The sequence below is a fragment of the Equus caballus genome, chromosome 20, assembly GCF_041296265.1.
Source record: "Equus caballus isolate H_3958 breed thoroughbred chromosome 20, TB-T2T, whole genome shotgun sequence".
Lineage (NCBI taxonomy): Eukaryota > Metazoa > Chordata > Mammalia > Perissodactyla > Equidae > Equus > Equus caballus.
This window is the reverse complement of record NC_091703.1, coordinates 16,121,741-16,142,359: the sequence shown is the minus strand read 5'-3', so window position 1 is coordinate 16,142,359 and position 20,619 is coordinate 16,121,741. Positions and strand designations below refer to the sequence as shown.

At 44.7% G+C, this 20,619-nt stretch overlaps 1 protein-coding gene across 8 annotated transcripts in view; it reads right to left on the bottom strand.

The window, feature by feature from the left end:
• JARID2 (jumonji and AT-rich interaction domain containing 2) overlaps nt 1–8,305 on the bottom strand; it is a 255,093-nt gene extending 246,788 nt beyond the window's left edge. The window contains exons 1-2 of one of the 8 annotated variants that reach the window (XM_070244931.1): nt 8,117–8,305; nt 6,541–6,744 (exon numbers count right to left, since the gene is read on the bottom strand). In XM_070244931.1, coding sequence (XP_070101032.1) covers nt 6,541–6,585 — 45 coding nt within the window. In that variant the 5' untranslated portion in view covers nt 6,586–6,744; nt 8,117–8,305. Of the gene's footprint in view, nt 1–4,192; nt 4,346–6,540; nt 7,079–7,461; nt 7,665–8,116 lie in introns of those variants that run through there. The other 7 variants (XM_070244935.1, XM_005603585.4, XM_014734729.3 and 4 more) reach the window with 7 other exon arrangements.
• Nucleotides 8,306–20,619: the final 12,314 nt, after the last annotated feature.

Below are 20,619 nucleotides of genomic sequence, written 5' to 3'. Positions count from 1 at the left end.
CTTCTGTAAAATGGGCTCAACAGCCTCTTTTTCTCATGTGAACTCACTACGGAAACAACAAATGTGGGCGGTTATTTCAGAATTGACTGGGTCTTCTCTTCACGATGCTTTCAGGAGGGGTGGGTGTTATACGGCCATCGAGAGTGTTTTCTCCAATCCAAGCTCTTCTGGCACATTTCTTCAAATGGAAAGAGAGCCCAAGGAGAGAGGGCAGCATTTTACAAGAGTAGTAAAATCTGTAGCAAGACAAACTGTGGTGGAAGTGGAAAGAAACCCAGAGACCTGGGGGCCCAAGGTTGTAGTCCAGCTGCTCCCTCAGGTGTGACCTCAACTTTGCCCTCTAGGACGAGATCGACATCTGCAACACATGGGCTGCTTCCCATCCCAGACATCCTGATGAGGAGGAGGAGAAAGATAAAGGCCACTTGCAAGCAGTGATAGGAGCAGGAAGTCCTGGAAACAGGCAGGATTCCTCCACCAGGAGCAAAAGGGTATCCAGCCAGCACCACCACATCCTACACGGTTCAGCTCTACTCTGAACGATTTTATTCTGAATGAGAAGTGAACGAAAAACCCCTTACTTAAAAAGCGTGAGGGTACCAGAAGGCTCTAGAGTTGACTGAAGCCCCAAGAAAGATTAAAACCTAAAAGGATAAGAAAAATCTCATTCATTCAAATTGTCTACAAAAGAGTAGACAAATAGCAATACTGAACCACAGATTTAGATACCAAAGTCATCAGAGTCCTCACCTGGAATGAAAGGAGCCCGTAATGATGAGGCAAGTACATATGCACAAAAGGAACCAGAAAAATGAGGAGTGGGGCCTGGAAAAGCAACTGAGGCTTGGGAGAGACGGAGGGGGGGAGGGAGCTGAGGGGTATCAGAAGAATGAAGAGAACAGTTACCTGGGAGATGGAAAAAAACAAAAGATAATTGATTCAAACTAAGAAACTGAGATTCAATTTGTCTCATTTCCATTAACAAGCAGGCTTAAGGATTTGAAATGCAACAGACATTCAGCAGTATTTCCTAAGTAAGACAAAATAATTAAAATTGCTGGATTACAAGATACAAGCTTCTGAACTCCATATAAATTAGGTGTAAAATCACTAATCTTTCCGCCCCCTACCATCCAGTGAATGACTCAATTGTTTTTAACTCTAAAAGTAATACAGATTACCTCAGTAGGACCACTCTAAACTGATCCACGTTTCACCTATGCTACATAGCATGAACTAAGGAAGTCTAGTTTAATATTTGGGGATTAAGGTTAAATACAATGAAAGCACTCATCAGATGATAGGGTCCAGAAATAAAGTTTGTAGGCAGGAAACCATAAAACATATATATATTTACTATACACACACACATATATTAACATGTTAACTGAAACACACAAATGTACTTTCAGTTAGATTTTTCTGAGAATTCTGGTGTTCCATGTTATGCTTTATTGTTTGCTTGTTGGGAAGGGAGTTTGGGCATAAATGAAGTTTGGTTCTTAAAAGGGGATCACTTGCAAAGCAACATGTGTGAAAAATCCTTACAGTTTTTCTCCAAGTCTCTTAAATGTCGGGCCCACATCTAACTTAATGGCCTAATTCAGGCCTTAATTCACTTGTAGTGAGAATTCCCAAAACATTCAACTTAAAGTTTTCATAGAAACCAACTCTCTTTTCACATTCGTACAAAGGTTTACATAATATTTAACTGTAATTGCAATAAGAAGTCTAACTGGAATAACCAGATTTGGAAACAACTGACAGTTGGCAAGCCTTCTATGAGTGGGAGCCAAAGGGGTCGGAGACACACCACCCCCTAGAGCTGCCCATTGGCCAGGAGCTTCCTACTGGGTATTACAACCAGGAAGTTCTGCAGCCAAGCAGGCAAGTGGGTTGGGTGGGCAGAAGGTGGTTACGAAAGCTGTCAGTGAAATCCTGGGGAAGACTTAAGAGCTGGACCAGTAACATCCAGAGCATTACAACAATGCAACTAGAATTTCAGAAACTACATTTCTTAGGCTGCAAAACTTTTTAACCATTCAGGTAAAAATGTCAGGAGTCTGCGTCCTCAGACCATCACGATCAAGGGCAAATTTTAAAAATACTCCAGCTTAGCCTTTACCACGTGTTTTAATGTAGTAGGCTTAATAGGACTTTCCCATATGGTCTTTGACAGGAGGAAAAGAAGAAAGCAGTTCTATTTTGAATGTAACAGACACCAGCTATATACTCCAAAAGATTTTCTCTTTCTGAAGGAGCAAAGTTTAAATAACCTTTGGAGCAGGGTATATATTAAGATTAACACTGGAGTTATTTCTAAGGCACTTGGAAGGGAGTCAATAGCCCTCAGCCCAGCAACAGGAACTGGTTTAACCTACTATGAGAGAAGAAACAGCCATTATACCATCTACATACTAAATAATTCTAGTTGGCTATTTCAGCCATTGGCTTTGGGGGCCACACAAGTCAGATACTTGTCTACAGTAAAGCAGTAATAACCCAGGTAACAGGAACTCAAATTGGAATTTTTTTGGACATCATTTACTTTTCCTTTTAAATTTCAGGGATACACTTTGGATTTGTAACTTGACAGTATTCCTTCTATAATCTCTCCATACAGCATTAGCTGCTAAATTGTCTCTGCACTACACTCATGTGACAATGAGAAAGGTTTTCCACTACCAGAGACAGGCAGAAAGAAAGCCAAGGGAACAGTCCAGTAAAGGAAAAACTTAGCAATTAAATAATGTGTACAAGGCTTTTCCCCCCAAAACTGTAAAATAACACAAATGGGTGTAAAACTAGGTTTGGGGTGGGGGAGGCAGCTCATAAATCCTATCAATATATTTTGGTGGAGTTCTACTTTTTTCTTTACAATTTTTTAAATCCTGCTTTTAAATCTTGTAACAAATTTTTCCCAGTTTCTTTAATCATAACCACACTTTTAAATCAGAAAATTAGATACTTAAAACTTACACCCTAGTGGTACAAATTCTGCTTGAGCTGTCCTAGAAGTCCAACTGGTAATTTGTTTTCGTACTAACTGTATGAATCATATCTTCATGTGGCAGACATTTTTATTTCCAACTCCTACCTGCTATAAACCATGAAAGATCAAATGGTTTTGAAGCCCAGATAGCATCTATGTGATTCTCCCTAGGAATAACCAACCAGTGCAGTGATGGAAATGGCAGAAAACACCCAGAGAGCAAACATGCAACTGTGTTTATTGTCCAAGTGGATTGGGGCTTTGAAAGGCAAATGTTTTCAGTTATTTAAGGTATTGTAGTGGGAGTCGTACCCAGCACAATTAAGACAGGATTACACTGCAATTTATGAGTTTCTCAAGGATGTCATTTAATATGAAATACAACAATCATTTCTCCCAAAGCCTGCCGTCTACAATCTCACCCCCAAACCTGCTTTGCTAAGGCAATAAACTAAATGGCAACGCGGCAGGCATCTAAGGCTTTTGAGACCAATTGTAGGAAATGTGCTGCCTTCCACCAGCTCAATAATGCCGTCTTACATAGAAACAGCATATTGTTTTACATCTTTCACGCCCGTTATCACACACACATGATCTTCTCAGATAAAGCGAAGTAGCAAAGGCAGGTATTACTTTTTCCATGTTACAGAAGAGTAAATAGACTCAGATCGCGAGCCTCTTATTCTCTTGTTCCTAACTAAGCGCAAAACACGTTTAGTCTTAAGAGTCCAGTCCTCTTCCAAACCCTCTATTAATGACAAGCCTTCCCTCTTCCGGCCCCCCAAAAATACTCAACAGGCATGAAGAGCTGGCATAGCGAAGGAGCGCCACTCCCCTCCATGGTATTGCAAGGCTTCCAGAAAGAGCAACAGTTGCTGCTGTGCAGCATCACCCAAAAAGGCATCCCGCCACATTCTGCAAAGACACCCCAAACACGACTTAAAGTGACAAGGTGACCAAATCCACAACAGGGTCCTCCTACAGAGCAAAGCTTTCCCTGAATGAAGTTTCCTGGCTTTTCCAAAGCGTTAGTGAGAGAATACAACTACCACCGTAGTGCCGCCACACCATCAGCTGACCTGGAAACAGAGGAATCATTTCTGCAGAAAGGAGGCGTCTCCTCCTGTTCCCCATCCCCTAAATGGAACCAGAGCTGGGTCGGGGGCACTCCTTTGGGGACCAAAGGCTCCCCGCGCTCACCTGGAGGGAAGCGCAGCGTTTCCGGACGGAAGGCAGAGGCCGATCGCATCCTCCTCCTCCTCTTCCTCCTCCCACGCGGCAGCCAGCTCCGCCGCAGCCCCCGCCTCCGCTCCGCTCCCTCCGCCCCCGGCGGCCCCGCCGCCCTGGAACCTCCCGCCCGACTTCTGACGTCACGGAGGAGGAGGAGAAGGTTCCACCCGGGCCCGTCCCTTTGTGACGTCACAATGACAACAGAACGCGGCCGGGAGCGTCCGGGAACCCGAAGCCGCGGGGGGCGGAGGAAGGGAGGAAGGAGAGGAGAGGCCGGCGCGGGGCGGGGGAAGAACCGGGGGCGGGGAGGGGGCGCGCTGACGTCTCGCCGGCTTAACCTGTTGCTCTCGGGACGGCCCTGGAGCCGCGGGCAGGGCCGCAGGGAGCCGGCCCGGGCGCCGCCGCCATGCTCGGCCGTGCGCGCCGTGGGGGGCGCCCGCCTCAGCTGGGCGCCGCGCCGCCCCCGGCCCCGGCCCCCGCCCCGGCCCCGCCGGCCGCGACGCCCCCGCGCCCCTCCCGCCAGCCCGCGCCCGGCGCCCGGAGCCCGAGCCCGAGCCCGAGCCCCAGCCCCAGCCCCAGCCCCAACCCCAGCCCCAACCCCAACCCGAGCCCGGAGGCCGCCCCCTACAGGCCGCGCGCGCGCCCGCCCAGCCCCGGCCCAGCCCGCCGCGACCCCCGCGCGCCCTCCCCGCGCAGCCCGCTCGAGCACGTCGGGACCACGGGCTGCGCTCCCCCAGCGTCAACGCGCGCTCTGCCACCCGCGGCCGCCGCCAGCCCCGGGCTTGCGGCCGGACGCCCGGACGCGACAGCATCCGCTGCCCACCGGCAACAAAAAATCCCACCCCACACTGCTCTCCAACTTAGCGAGGTCCGGGCTGGGGCGGGGTGGCGGGAGGGGGAGAGCGGTTCTTGTCCAAGTTCTAGCCCATTTGCTTTGTGGCTGCCCCCGAATCGGACGTGCCCCGGGAAGGCGTCCACGCTCCCAGGCAAGGTTGTCTCCATGCAGTTTCTACAGCCCGAGTTTCAACTCGTCCTTTGCATTCTACCCAGCCCTCTGCAATGCGGATGTATTTTAATTCTAAATTCTTTAGGGAACAGCTTTTTAAGTTGGGCTCGATTATTTAACCTAGCATTTCTTTCATAGTTGAAGTTTACGTGTCTTGATTAGAATCAGCCCTCTAGAACAGGCATTCAGCTTTTCCATTAAATGTATTTTTTACAAAACCAGTGCCCCGAAGGTCATCTCCCATTACACACATCACATTGCTCAAAAAGGGAAAATATTAACACCAATTTGCTGACTCGAGTTAAATAAAACTTTCTTATCATGTTGCATTATTCCTAATGTATGTTCATTTGGCCTTTAAAAAAAAATGAGTTCTTTGATTTAAAGCATGCTGCTAATCACGGATCACTCGAGTGCATATTTGGTTAATCCCTCGGTCCCCCTCATCCCTCCCTCCCCCCAAACTTAAAAAAAAAAGCCACCACACACAAAACAAAAACACTCCCCATGCCAATCAAAATGTAGCTGTACTATGCACAAAACAAATTTAACTATTCCAAACCATTTAAATCTCTGAAGAAACACCCAATTTTAGAAGCCCAGTTAACAGAGAAAAATTTGTAGTCACTTACATATGCATTCACATACCTACTTAAAAACATTAGCTATATTGTATGTCTTTTCCCCCTAAAACTGGAAACCATGAATTTTTAAACAAAACCAGTCCCATTATTAAAGTCAATCCCAACAAATGCATTCGCTGTAACATGATTCCCAACTGGTTTATGTTGCGAACCAGATAAGCCAAAACGACCACATACATTAAATTTGATGTGCTCGTGCAAGGAACGAGATCGCCATAATCGGACCCTCGATTGCCAACTTAAAGGGCTTCCAACACACCCGCGTTACACGATTTTCCAAATAACATTAATAATAACAACACAGGCTCATTTGCATGCAAAGTGCAATATGGGGCCAAATCCGACCGAGAATGCAGTTTAGTTACATTACGGCAGCCCCCACCCCTCCAAGCTCCACCAAAATCCCTTGCCTTTCATCTAAAACTAGATTATGGTTGTGTCATTCGAGGTCAATTTATTCACTTGAGGTATCGCTACACCAATCTGTTTTTTCATCCAAACTAGGCAGACACGACTTTGCCTGAAAAGCCCTCTTTCAGAAAAGAAAGAAACAGCCTTATCGGACGCTGTGTTTAAAACCCTTCAGCTGCAGAATTATCTATAAACTTGACATTCACAGCCATTGCTTAAAACTGCAAGTCAAAGGATGTGTTGTTACGAGCACTTACGTATTTCTTCTGAATGATATTCCTCTTGGGTCTTTCCTTGCTCATTCTGAGATCCAAATGCTGATTGCAAAAGGGGACAATTGCTTCATGAATTTAAAGCCGTCAGAAATTTGCAAAAAAATATCCTGGTGGTTTTTATTGTTGTTGGTGGTGGTTGATCTTGTAATCCGACTTTTCTTCCTCTTCCCCCAAAGCCCGATTCGCCTTGAAATAAATCCGAAATTGGGAAGGAAAAAAAAAGAGCCAAAGACGAACGAAGCAAACAACAAAAAAAAAATTCACTTTAGTAAAACACTCATAATGGAAAATTTCCCCCGAAACACACACACAAAAAAACCGACGCCCTTCACTCCCCCCCTTTTTCCTCCAAAAACTACATCAGCGAAACGTGAAGGTCCTTAGTGTCTGATCTGTAGTTACATCTTGGAAAAGAAAAGGGAAAGATAAATAAAAAATGTTGGAAGTCACGTTTGTGCTGCAGCAGCAGTGCGAGCAGAAGAGTCAACTCCAGCGGCGGCGGCGGCGGCGGCAGCACCACAGCGAGGGCTCGCCGAGTCTCTTTTTTCCAAGCCCCCTAACCAATGAGAGAGAGGCTATCCAGCCCAACTTTAAATGGACTCTGCTTTTATACAAGTTAGGGCTCCTCGGGTAATTCCCCGCCGGACGCTAGCCGAAAACTCCCACAGCTGAGCCACCGGGCGCCCGCCTACCCCGGCGCCGACCGCCCCTGGCCCAGTCCTGAGGACCCCTGCAGCCCCGTCGACCAGACACCCGAGAAGCCTGGACGAACCCTTCCCAGGCAAGCACTCAGGCATCGCTCCCACGCCGAGCCTCGGAGTGGAATTGAGAGAGGCTCCCTAGCTCAATGCATGGCACGCTCGGTCGCTCCACCTCACCCCCTTTCCCCAGCCTGCCGCTCACCCCACCGCCGCCACACGCTGGGCCTCGCCACTGCCCTCGCGTCTACCTGCAGCCAGGCTGCTGGGCACGAGTGCCCCAGGACGCCCGGCCCCGGGGAGAGCCGCCTATTCCCGGGGCACCTTAGAATGGTCCCCTTGATCTTCTGGAAGTTGTAGTCCCCCGACTACAAAATGGCTATGGCCACGGGAGCTGGGAACTACAATTCCCAGCCTGCCCCGCAAGCCTGTCACTCAACTCCCCTCCCTCCTTCTCGCCCCCTCCCCCTCACCGGCCGTGCCAGCAAACGCTTGGACGTGTCCCGCGTGCGACACTGCTAGAGGCTGGCTCGGGATTGGCCCGCAGAGCGTGTGGTCCGCGAGCGAGGAACTCCCCACGCCGGCCCGCCCCCGCCCCCGCCCCCGCCCCCAGGCACCGGCCCCCCTCCCCCGGCGGCGGCCGGCCCCCTCCCCGCGCGCCCCGCCCCCACCCGCGGCGCGAACCGCCTGTGGAATCGAGGAATCGCGCGCGCGCGCGCGCCGGCCCGAGCCGAGCGGCGGGGGGGGGGGGGGGGCGGGCGCGCGAGGCTTCCCGGGGGAAGGCCTCGGAGCGTGGCGGCGCGGGGGGGCGGTGTCAGCGAGGGGTTGGAGCCCGTCCTAAGGAAAACTGGGCCACGCACCAAGAGGAATCCTCGGTGCGAACTAGTTGATCGGCGGCGCCTGCTGCCTCTGCCGCGCAGCCGGTGTCACCTCAGGACACCGCCTCGCGGATTCGCACGGAACGCGCCGCGGCCGGGCTCGGGGTAGTCTGAGGTCACCCCGGCCCGCGCCCCGCAGCCGCACGCGCGCGGCGGGCGGGATGGCCGTGCAGAGAGGCCCCCTCCGGGCGCGGCACGCAGCCCGGCGGCGAGGACGGCGCGGGGGTGGCCGAAAAGGGAACCTCGGGCGGCTGCCTCCCACAAAAGACAAGCGCCTTGAAGGAGATCGGACTCGATCTTGGCCTTCTCTGGCGCGTTTTGCGTCTGGGGTGCCCATGAGCGAGACCACAACGTGGAGGTAAAAATGAGTGGAACATGGAGACCGAGCCACCCGGACATGCAAACTGTAAGGAAGCATCTGGAACACGAGTGCCAGGAATATCAACTGCGCTAGCCACCCGAGAGCCCGCCTCTTACCTGCCTCTGCCCCTTCTTGTGCTTATTTAATCGCTGATAGAAATGAAGAAGCAGGCCCCGGGGCATCTCTTCGGGCCTCCGCCTTATTAACAACTTCGTCAAGTCTCAAGTAGCCATTCTGCATTGTTAATTTCCCTGCTTTAGAGAAGTGATGTTTGCAATTACCTCCTCCCAGGCTATCCTTGGAATAAACGAAAGTGGGGTCAGTGCTCGCTCATCCTCATTCCTCTACGTTTTGTTTTCCTTCCCATTTCCGAGATTCTCCTTGCCTTAGGAAGTATAAATACTCGGGTAACACCATTGTTACATTTTATTTGCAGTATTGTTGGAAGAGAGAAGCATGGTCTAGAAAGGTCTCAGAAACCGGTCGTAAGAGACCTGTATTCGAATCACACTCTATCCACTTACTAAAAGGTAACCGATGGCTTCTCTGAGCTTGTCAGTTTCCTCATCCACGAGTTAGTGATGACCAAACCTTGCGGGGAGGATTATGTAATAACGTTAACCCAGCCGAGACCCGGACACGTTCTTGGAAGCCTTCAGTCAATGAAAGAAAATGCTTTTTCTAAATGCTTTTTAATTATTCCTGTACCTTTTAAAGAATTCTGAGTGCTTTCTAAAATGAAGTCGTTTTGTCTTATGTTCTTTTCACAATCGGAAAAATAAAGGAGCTTCTGTGCCTTTACATTAGAAAAACTTGTTGGCTGGTGCCATTTGCTGGGAAGGACTCAATAGAACAGATGCCACTTTTCAGGATTGGCCACCCAAGTGACTTTATGGTTAGGTTACAACGAGGTGTTTTCAAGGCTTTCTGATCATTATGACCTGTGTACTGGAGGTCTCCGCTTCTCCACACTGTTATGGTTTAACCAGCTTTCTGGAGGTTTCGTGTCAGATCTGTCATTCCCCAGGCAAAATATTAAAGAACAAAGGTGGGTTTCTTCTTGGTTCCCTTAGCTGGCCCTGAGACTGGGCTTCTCTGCCCCGGCCTGTGAACTCCCCTGCTGGGCTCCCAACTCCAGGTCACCGCATATTAAAGACCATTCTCCTAGCTGAGGCTTGAGCCCAGGGGTAAGGAAGGAATTTGCTCCTTTCCGAAAGATTTAGATAACATTGGTGTTGTTTTCCCTGAAAAGGAAAATCGATTGGCCTCTTTAGCAGTTGAAGGCCCTTCCTGCTGTGGAAGTAGCTGTCTCCTGATGAACATCCTTTCCCTGTCCTGTTGGCGAGGCCGCCTGTTACCTTCCCTTTCTCTTTCCTCCTCTTTTTCATTTTCTATTAGTCTAATTCGCTCTCTCTCCTGCTAATGGTAACTCCTCACAGTACTCCTCTTGACCTCGTCAAGTGCAGGAGTGGGTGGGGGCGGAGGGAAGACCTCACTAGGCACTTCTGTGGGACCTATGTGCCAGCACTGTCCTCAGCCCTGAGGACAGAGAGCATCCGAAAGTCCTTTGTTGAGAAACACACAGCTCAGTAGAAAAGGCAGACTTGACAATCGATTGTGATACCTCTAAAAAGTGCTATGTTGGCAATATGGAAAAGATGTTAAAGGGATGCATAGCTGAAGTGACCAGGTATTAGGAAGTTTTGAAAGATGAGTAGGGGATTCAGCAGTTTGAAGTAAGCCAAGCAACTTTCCAGCCTGAAAAAAAATCATGAGAACTAAAAAAAAAATACCACACTTCTGGATGGGAGTCAATTCTTGTGTGGAAGTGACCGAAGATGAGACCAAGAGGTAAGCAGAAGCCAGGCCCAGAAAGGTCCTGTATGCCAGGCAAAGAGTTTGGACTTAGCCTGTACTCTAAAAAGAACCTTAGAAGGAGTTTTACTAGAGGTATACAGCAAATTTTCATTTTTGAAAAGGATTTGTGATTGCGTGAGAGGTGAAATTGAGGACTGGAGAAAAGAAGGGCTGGAGTCAGGGAGACCTAGAAAATAGTTGCAACGTTATTGCACAAATGAGGTGAGACGTGGTTCTGATCTGAATCCAGCGGCAGAGAAAACGTTATACGGAGCAGAGAACAGGTTGAGAATTATTTACAAGGTCAAAAGTCCATAGGGCTTGGGAACCAGTTAGCTGGAAGGAATGGTGACTAACAGGGTAGAGTCTAAAATGATTCCTTAATCTTACTTTTGTGCTCTTTTAATTAGATCAGTTATCCGCTCTAGGAAGAATGGGAACATGGTGGAGGTAAAAGAGGAAGAAGCAGCAAATCGTCAGACACAAATAAGAGCAGGCACTTAACTATTCTGGGTTCAAATCTGTACGGGCAACCATATTTAATTAAGCATTCTAGTCCACTGTTTGGTTTACTATAAAAAACTACAGGGAAAACAATTTAAAAGTTAATAAAGAACAAGTACAGAGGAATAAATCCATAGTTCTATATCATATGCATATTGAAAATTCCCTCTTAATGCAGTGTTATCCCACATGCTTCCCAAGGCCAAGGACATCCATGGTTCTCCTAGGAGACAACTCAAGATTTGTCTTCTCCAAAAATCATTTCTTAACAGCACATATTTCCTTGTGCTTTTGCATTGTATACTTATTTGCTTATATTCTCCAATTTTGTCTTATGTCTTCTGTTCCCATCTCTTCCCTCCAAATAAAAAAATAAGCTTTCTAAAGTCAGAGACCATATTGTCTACTTCTCATATCCTCCCCAAAGCTCCAGAAACTTCATACAATCTGGAAGTGTCCAGTAAACGCTTACTGTTGAATATTTCACCAAAACTGTGATGCCTGATTATTTAGACTGTTGCCAGCCATTTAATCTGTTACTATCATCTCCAATTCCATTTTGGAACTCTACTATTTTTCCTCTTAGTGTATCCAAATCCAATATAGTGTTGTACATTCTTCAAGGCCCCAAGCTCCAGTCCTATCTCCAATTCAGTCTGGCTGCTTGGCTTACTCATTACTGAATTCTCTTTGCCCCTGTTACTTCAGCCACATTTTTTTTTAAACAAAAATTGTATATATTTAAGGTGCAGAACATGATTTTTTTGATATGTGTATTCTTTTGAAGCAACTACTATAGTCAAGCTAATCAACATATCCATCACCTCACACAGTTACCATCAGCCACATTTTTTAAACTTTAAAATTTTGTTCCACGTTGTCTTGTTTTCTGATTATGTCATTTGTATATCTGTCTCTCCTAATTAGATTGAAAATTTCATGGCGCTATGATTTGTCTCATATTTAGGCAGCCTTGGCTATGAGGCCAATCACTGGATGGGAATCAGATGTTTCTAATATTAACTCTCTGAGTGACCTTAAGCCATTTATTTGACCCCTCTGGGCCTCAGCTTCATCATCTATAAAACGAGAGGTTTAAAATCAACTATCACCAAAGACATTTCTGGATCCAACATGCTCTCATCCTACTTTGACTTTTGTAGTACTGTGCTTCCTTGTTCCCCTCTCAGTGCTGGCCCCTGAGTAGACTTAAATACACAATAGATGAGTAAGGATTGCTAGAGCAAGTTTCTTTATACTTGCACCTTGTTAATTTCCTAATATAACCTTATATTTCTCTATGATATCCAATGATACCTTTCATTTGTGTAACTTTTTATGGTGTTTAAAACACAGTCATAATAATATCATTTAACCGATAAGACAACTCAGGTTAAGTATTATCGTCCTCACTCTTCCAATGTGAAAATGAAATATTAAGATGTTGTGATTTGCACAAGGTCATACAACTAGTAGGATGGCAGAGGCAGGAGTCAGACCGAGGGCTCCTGACTCCACATCCCTCGTGCAGATCACCTCCCTGGTTTTCCAAAACATGCTCAAAGACATATTATTCCATGAAATGTTACTAGATATGGCGGGAACGAAAAGGATGCTTTGATGAAATAGATTTGGAAATTGCTAACTTATACCACAATAAGCTGATTGCTTTGATATAGAACTTTTAAAATCCCAAAGAGGCATATAATTTTCAAACTAATTTGGCCACAGAAGGCTTTTTGAAAGAAAAAGCTGGTATCCGTGGAACAGTCTTAGAGGCATGCCTCACCCAATATGATGAATATGTGCTTCATAAATCATTGCTGACTGACAATAATTTTTACTTAAGTGACTGAATACTTTATGTGAAGTTTCTAATTTTATGTAGGTGTGTCCTCATATGTGGGGAGGAGGGATGTGAAAAATAATCTTTGACTGACATCAGGTTTATAAATAACTAGGAACCGGTGTACTCAGAAGGTGGGGGCTTCTATTGAAAGCAGGTAGAACAGCTATTTCAAGCTGACTGAGATTTGCAAGAGTATTTTAAAACACACTAGGAGGTAAACTCCGAAGTAAACAGCCTTCTTAAGACTGAGCGATGTCAAGGAGACATTAGTTCTTTTTGTTATTCATTGCTTCCTGTCCCTGAATTCACACTCTTGTTTGTCAAGCCTCACTAAAATGCCACAGCACGAACCAGATGCAATAAAATGATGTTTTAAAATCTACTGGTTAACTGTGGACCCTGTTTATACAAGTCACTGAAAGCTGTCGGTTCTTTGGGTTATTTAAAAATTGTGCACTATCATTACGATTCTGGTTAGATTGTGTCTCATGTTATTGAAAGAGAGCTGGCCCTGATTCAGAAACTCTGGTAAGGCAGCCAAGACGGGAAACCTGCAGTTCCTAAGAATAGAAGTTACTGTTTACAATAATACTGTACTCTCTGTTTGGGGGGAAAAATCTTATCAGTGATCAACTGATCCACAGGGGATCATTATGAGGAAATTGAGGCACAGAGATTGGAAGTCTCTCCTAAGTAGGCAGGGAAAAGGGGGAGGAACTGTATTCATCAGGATACCTTCTGTTGCAAGTGAAAGATGCCCCCAATGAAAATGGCTGATGGAAAAAAGAGGGAGGAACGGATGGTTCACCTAACTGGGAAATCCAGAGTCCTAGTTCCAGGGCTGCAAATGATGTATCGTCCTTCCGTCCCTCCTTCCTTCTCTTCCTCTCCCCATTCATCTCAGCGTTTCTTTCTTCTCTCAGCCTCTCCACGCAGTCAGCGAAGATAGCTCCAAAGAAAACCATCCTTTCCCCCCGTGGACATGGAGGTAGTGCAGAATTTGCTATCAAAAGGGGTGGGAGAAAAATAATCTGAGCAGCAGCAAAGCAATTGCAGGGGCCAGCCCGTGGCGGAGTGGTTATGTTCGCACTCTCCGCTTCGGTGGCCCTTGGTTACCCCGGTTGGAATCCTGGGCGGGGTCGTGGCACCGCTCATCAAGCCACGCTGAGGCGGCGTCCCACATGCCACAACTAGAAGGACTCACAACTAAAAATACACAACTATGTACCGGGGGGCTTTGGGGAGAAAAAAGGAAAAATAAAATCTTTTAAAAAAAAAGCAATTGTGATCACAGTCCACCACAGAGGTCATTAGTTCTTCACTCTGTCAGGGTCCCAGCTGTGAGTAGCATGGGAGAAGAGTACTCTCTCACCACTCAGAAGTATAGAGATTCTTTTAAGTCCAGCTCAGTCCAGGACTACACTCTCATTCACCCCAACTTCCACAGTGTGAGGTTGTCACAGGCGTGGTGATCTCCAAGATGCTGGTTAATGTCCCAATCAGACACTTCTGCCCACAGCTTCTAGGAATCCACGTACTGCTAAACAAAAACCGCCTCTCTTCTGCAAAAATGTAACTTCTGCAAAGCTCATATTGTTTTCTGAAAACTTAATGTTTCCAAAACCCTAGATTCATCCATACCTTTACAGAAACCCAGGACCGTCTCCCTTTCTGATCCTACACGTATAGTGAAACAGAAGAGATTCAGACGTCAGCAGTTACACTGCAACTAAAACTTAGTGGATTATTAATTTCCAGATGTTTGTCTTTCTCTCAATTGTCAAGCATTCATTGAAAAAACCGTTTGTTGAACACTTTTTAAAGATGTAAAATTAAGTAAAACACAGACCCTGTCCTCAAAACATGAAGACAAGCGCTAAGAGTTTTTCCTTGTGAAAGGAATGTCAAGGAGGAAAGAAGAAGTGGAAAGACATTTAAAGGTGAAAGAGAACCTCTAGGTTCTACTCACCTGAGTGCTGGACATGAGCTGCTTTGGTCTTGAGCCTCCTAGCAGATGGCAGAAGAGGCCGCCATCCCTTCCCTCCAGCCCTTGTCCACCCATCCCTCAGCCCCAAGACTCACAGATACCAAGGATCCGCGAAGGTCGGCCCCCTCCCCTTCTTTTTTCTTTTCTCTCCTTCAAGCTTTTGTTTGTTCATTCATTCATTGATTCACTCATTCATCCAAAGAGCACCCAGTGATTGCTTACAATGCTCCCCTTACTCTGCACTTTCCTTTCTCTCTGGTTCCTTGCAGCCTTCCTGAGTGAGCAATGTAGAGCTTCTATTGCCTTAAGCCCAACAGTCCCCAGATAGGAAACGCAGCAGGAATAGGAGAAGGGGAGGAGGGACTGAATCTAGTTAAAGTCCGAGGAACCCAGGACAAGGCAAGGGAACCCAGATCGTCAGAATCTAGCCTTTGTTATTACAAAACGACAATGTCTTTATATGCCCACATGTGCATGTGCAGAAGATAGGGGAGGCGAGGGCTTTCCATCAGTGTATGGGTGTCTAGAGGACTTTGGGCATTTATGATTGTAGACAAATATAAATACAAAGAGAAAACCCATAAAATCAGTGTGGTTATTTCATACAGTATGGCTTGATGGCAAAACTGTACTGGGAATCTGAAGTCTTGAGGTTTAGTATCAGCTTTTTTTTTTTTTAGGAAGATTGGCCCTGAGCTAACATCTGTGCCCATCTTCCTCTATTTTATATGTAGGACGCCTGCCATAACATGGCTTGGTAAGCGGTGCCATGTCCGTACCAGGGATCTGAACCAGCAAACCCCAGGCCGCCGAAGCAGAGTGTGAACTTAACTGCTGCACCACCAGGCCAGCCCATAGTCTCAGCTTTTTGTAACCTTGGACAAGTCACTTTGCTAGGCCTTACTTTCTTCACTTGTGAAAAAGGGATCTGACCTAGTTGTGCCCTAAAGACCCTTCCAAATCTAATATTCTATGATTGTATACAAAACAATACTAATCTTGGTAATTTGGGATCATACCGATTTTATACAACATGGTTAATGTTGTAAATTTTAGGTACAACAGTAAATTCTTACATATGCACACAGTGCATACCATAAACCATGAAGATAGTTTATGCTGTGTTCATAGATTCATGGTATATAAATAGACATGCTTATCAGAAACTTATAAAGAAATAGATAGATGGATGGATAGATAGATGATAGATAGAAAGAAAGAAATAGGACAGACAATGGTCACAGCTTATGCTTTGGGCACTCTATTTGCATTAATATTTTTGAAGATGAGACTAGGGATCCCAGTTGATAGGAGAATCCATATTTCCCAAGCAACCTAGGACCCAAAATGAGTCCCAAGGGATTCTCTCAACCTAGAGGGCAGGAGAAACCAGGAGGAAGGAAGCTGGATTTTCTTAAGTTTCTATAGAGCAAATCCGTGGAGATTTCTCTGCCCTGTCAATATGCCTGCAGCTGTCCCAGACCTTTCCAGGGCTCAGACATAGATGGTAAGAATCACATTCCTTATACTCTGCATTTACCCACTTATAAAGTAGCTAGCACTTACCTAACAAAGTATCTATCACATAGCAGATAAATGCTTCTTAAATAAATGAATGGAATTTGGCACTGTGCCAATTATCATTTTGTTCACAAATAATTCTCTGTATCTGGAGTGCTCTTTCAAACAGGTCAGCTCCCACCAAGGAGCTGCAATTATTGAGGAAGTGAGACTGCTTGACAAGTGGCACTTAAAAGATCTCCATTTTGCTTTCCAGCCAGCACTTCTCTTATGAAATGTCCAAAGAAGAGAGGATGAAATGAAAAATTTCATGTTATTTCAGTAGCATAACACGCCCAGACATTTTCATACAGTGAATCTAAAACTCAAGACCACTATGGATATACTCATCTGACAAATGATATTTGCCTGCTGCTGTTATGGACTGAATTGTGTTGCCACCAAAAATTATAATGTTGAAATTCTAACCTTCCTACTCAGAATGTGTCTGTATTTGGAGATAGGATCTTTAAAGAGATAATTAAGTTAAAATGAGGTCATTAGGTGGACCCTAATCCAAGATGACTAATGTCCTTATAAGAAGAGGAAATTTGGGGGCCGGCCCTGTGGTGAAGTGGTTAAGTTCGCAGGCTCCGCTTCTGGTTCAGATCCTGGGCACAGATGTGGTGCCACTCATCAGGCCATGCTGAGGCGGCGACCCACATAGCACAACCAGAGGCACTCACAACTAGAATATACAACTACGTACTGGGGAGCTTTGGGGAGCAGAAGAAAAAGAAAAAGAAGATTGGCAACAGATGTTAGCTCAGGTGCCAATCTTTAAAAAAAAAAACAAGAAGAAATTTGGACACAGACACACAAAAAGGGAAGACCATGTGAGGACACAGGGAGAAGACAGCCATCTACAAGCCAAGGAGAGAGGCCTCAGAAGACAATAATTTGGCTGACACCCTGGTCTCGGACTCCTAGCCTCCAGAAATGTGAGTAAATAAATTTCTGTTGTTAAGCCACCCAATCTTTGGTATTTTGTTATGGCAGCCTAGCAAACTAATATAGTTGCCTTGCAAATTTAACCTTTCATATATGAAAAGGGAAACGACCAGTGGCCAAATGAGCCTGACGTTGAGTTTTCCTAGTAATAGGGATAGGCTGTGTGGATGTATGGATGTATTCTCATATCCACTTCCCGTGACATGAATTTGTGAGATGACATGAGATTATGATGACACCCCCAGCCCTTTGTCTCTTAGCCACAGTCTACTTGATCCAAAGATTTATAACTTTCTTCAAGTTATGATGGATATTAGGAGTAGGGCAGGTGGAGGGGAAGGGATGAAGCTTCTCAATTTTCAGTATTGTGTTCCAAGGGTGGGCCCAATATCCACGGCTGGGACAAAGACTTCCATTTTAAGAAAACTACCTTGTCCTCTCCAGCTTTCATCATAGATTCTTGCTTTTTCCCAAGAACTAGCACCATCAATTGGCTATTTGAGGGTTTTTTGCTCCTAAACAATAGGGAAAGAAGAATTTCAAAAAGATAGACTGCCTTTTCTGCCTAAAAATTTTCTTTTCCTTCTAAAATTTTTAAATAAAGAAGCAACCAAAGTATTTGATTTTGTTGATTTAGTAGATGGGTTTATACTGCAGTAGAATACTATTTAAGCACAACTTAAATTTTTATGAGTTGATAATAATTTTAAAAGCCCAACATGAATAGCCTTTACAGCTCAAAAAATAACTGGCTTATGTTATTTATCCAGAGCCCAAATTATTATCTAGGTGAAGAGAGGTACTTAATGAAATATCTCCTCTCTCAAATCTATGGTCAAGGTGGACCACAGATCATTTGCTGCCCTTTTCGGTAGTTAATTGGCCTACATAGTTAGAGTTCTACAATTAGAATATCATCCTTGAAAAAAAAAAAAAGGAAAATTTATCCCTCTGGGATAAGGCACTCTAAGATCTAGGGATCTGTTTTTAAATGAAAGTTCTATGAGAGAGTTATTAAACCACTATCAGTCATTAATACATTAGCATGAATTAAATATTAGAGATTAGCAAACCAGACTTCTGGCAAGGTGTTAGGAAACAAAATGAGGAAGTGTTGACATGTATGTAAGTTTCTAAAGTTACACTTTAGAGTAGGCAAGAATCTTTTAGGACACTTGTTTGAAATGCAGGTTCCTGGCCACCAGCCTAGAATTCCGCTTTAGTAGGTCTGGGTGGAGCGGGGGCAGGACTTTGCCTTTGAAGGAGTACTGGAGGAGTTTCTTATGCTGTAAATCTTGTCATCTATACTTTTGAGAAACACCGGCCTACATGACGCCCCTCTGGTTCTCCATGTGTCTCCCAGGCCTTTCAAAGCAGGATTCTCCTAAAAGCCTCACTTGGTCATTTAGAGAGGTGTCGTAAGGGTGGTAGACCCTATGTCAAAAGGGTTCTCTGAGCCAGATCCAGAGTCTGGGTCAGGTTCTGCCTGGGGAAGGTTGACCCAAGCTTAGCTATTTGGGGAAACAGGCATTTGGAGGACTGGGGATTTGAAGAGACCAGGAAGGGAAGGTAAATGAAAGCCAGCGATTATTTCTTTTAGGTGAGTCCTGCCTTATAGACAATTGCTCTTCATCCTACTTATTCTTTTCTGAAAGGTACAATATATTAAAACTATCTTTTCAAATACCATGTCTACTCAAGCAAGGGAAACAAAAGAAAAAAATAAACAAATGGGACTACATCAGACTAAAAACTTCTGCAAGGCAAAGGAAACCATGAACAAAACGAAAAGACAACCCACCAACTGGGAGAAAATATTTGCAAAGCATATATCTGACAAGGGATTAATCTTCAAAATATATAAACAAGTCATACAACTCCACAACAAGAAAAAAACAAAAAACCCGATGAAAAAATGAGCAGAGGACATCAACAGACATTTTTCCAAAGAAAATATACAGATGGCCAACAGGCACCTGAAAAGATGTTCAACATCACTAATTATTAGGGAAATGCAAGTCAAAACTACAATGAGATATTACTTTACACCTGTCAGAATGGCTATAATTAACAAGACAAAAAAATAACAAATGTTGGAGAGGATGTGGAGAGAAGGGAACCCGCATCCACTGCTGGTGGGAATGCAAACTGGTGCAGCCACTATGGGAAACAGTATGGAGATTTCTCAAAAAATGTTAAAATAGAAATACCACATGATCCAGCTATCCCACTACTGGATATTTATCCAAAGAACATGAAATCAACAATTCAAAGAGATTTATGCATCTCTATGTTCATCACAGCATTATTCACGATAACCAAGATATGGAAACAAACCAAGTGCCCATCAACAGATGAATGGATAAAGAATATGTGGTGTATATATATGATGGAATACTACTCAGCCATAAAAAAGACAAAATCATGCCATTTGTGACAACATGGACCTTGAGGGTACTATGCTAAACAAAATAAGCCAGACAGAGAAAGACAAACACCATATGATTTCATTTATATGTAGAAGATAAACAAACACATGGATAAGGAGAACAGATTATTGGTTACCAGAAGGGAAGAGGGGTTGGGGGAAAGGCAAATAGGGTAAAGAGGCACATATGTATGGTGGTGAATAAAAACTAGACTATTGGTTGTGAGCATGATGCAGTCTATACAGAAACTGATATACAATAATGTCCACAAATTTACACAATGTTATAAGCCAATATGACCTCAATAAAATAATTAAATTTTTTAAAAAGTACCTTTTATATCTCAGCTTTCTTATCAATAAGACACAGAAGTTATCACACTCACTAGTATGGATTTTGATCAGGGAAAAATAGTGGAAATAGAAAAATCAACTGAAACCAAAAGCAGTAGAGAAACATGGATATCATTGTAGATGTCCTTTAGTGTGTGACACAGATATATTCCTGAAACTTTGATTGTGAAGCAGATTCTGCATAGAGAATTTCCTTTTCCTAGGTTCTTATTAGAATACTGAAAATGCATTCTTCTGGGAAACGATGTAAGTGTAAACTCATATCCAATCTCTGAGCACCCTATCGGCCATTCTACATGCCATGGGCTGGCGTCCTAAAATACTCATAATCACTCTCTTCCTCAAAACCTGATATCATGCCCTAATTCATTATAAATGTGTGTGATGACCCACGAGACTGTTGCTAGGCCGGGCATCAGGTGACTAGAACAGGTGCTTTGCCACCTTCTGTCAATGCCTTCAAGCCAAAGGCCAGTCCAAGAGACTCTTCCTTTACCTTCCCTGTACTCTGATTTCTTCAACCCAAATTGACCAACTCAAAACTGCTGTGTTCTTCACATTTCCCTCTTACTTCTTTTTACTTTGAAAGTGATTTAAAAAAAAAAAAAAAGCCTTATCTCCTTCCTGCTAAAAC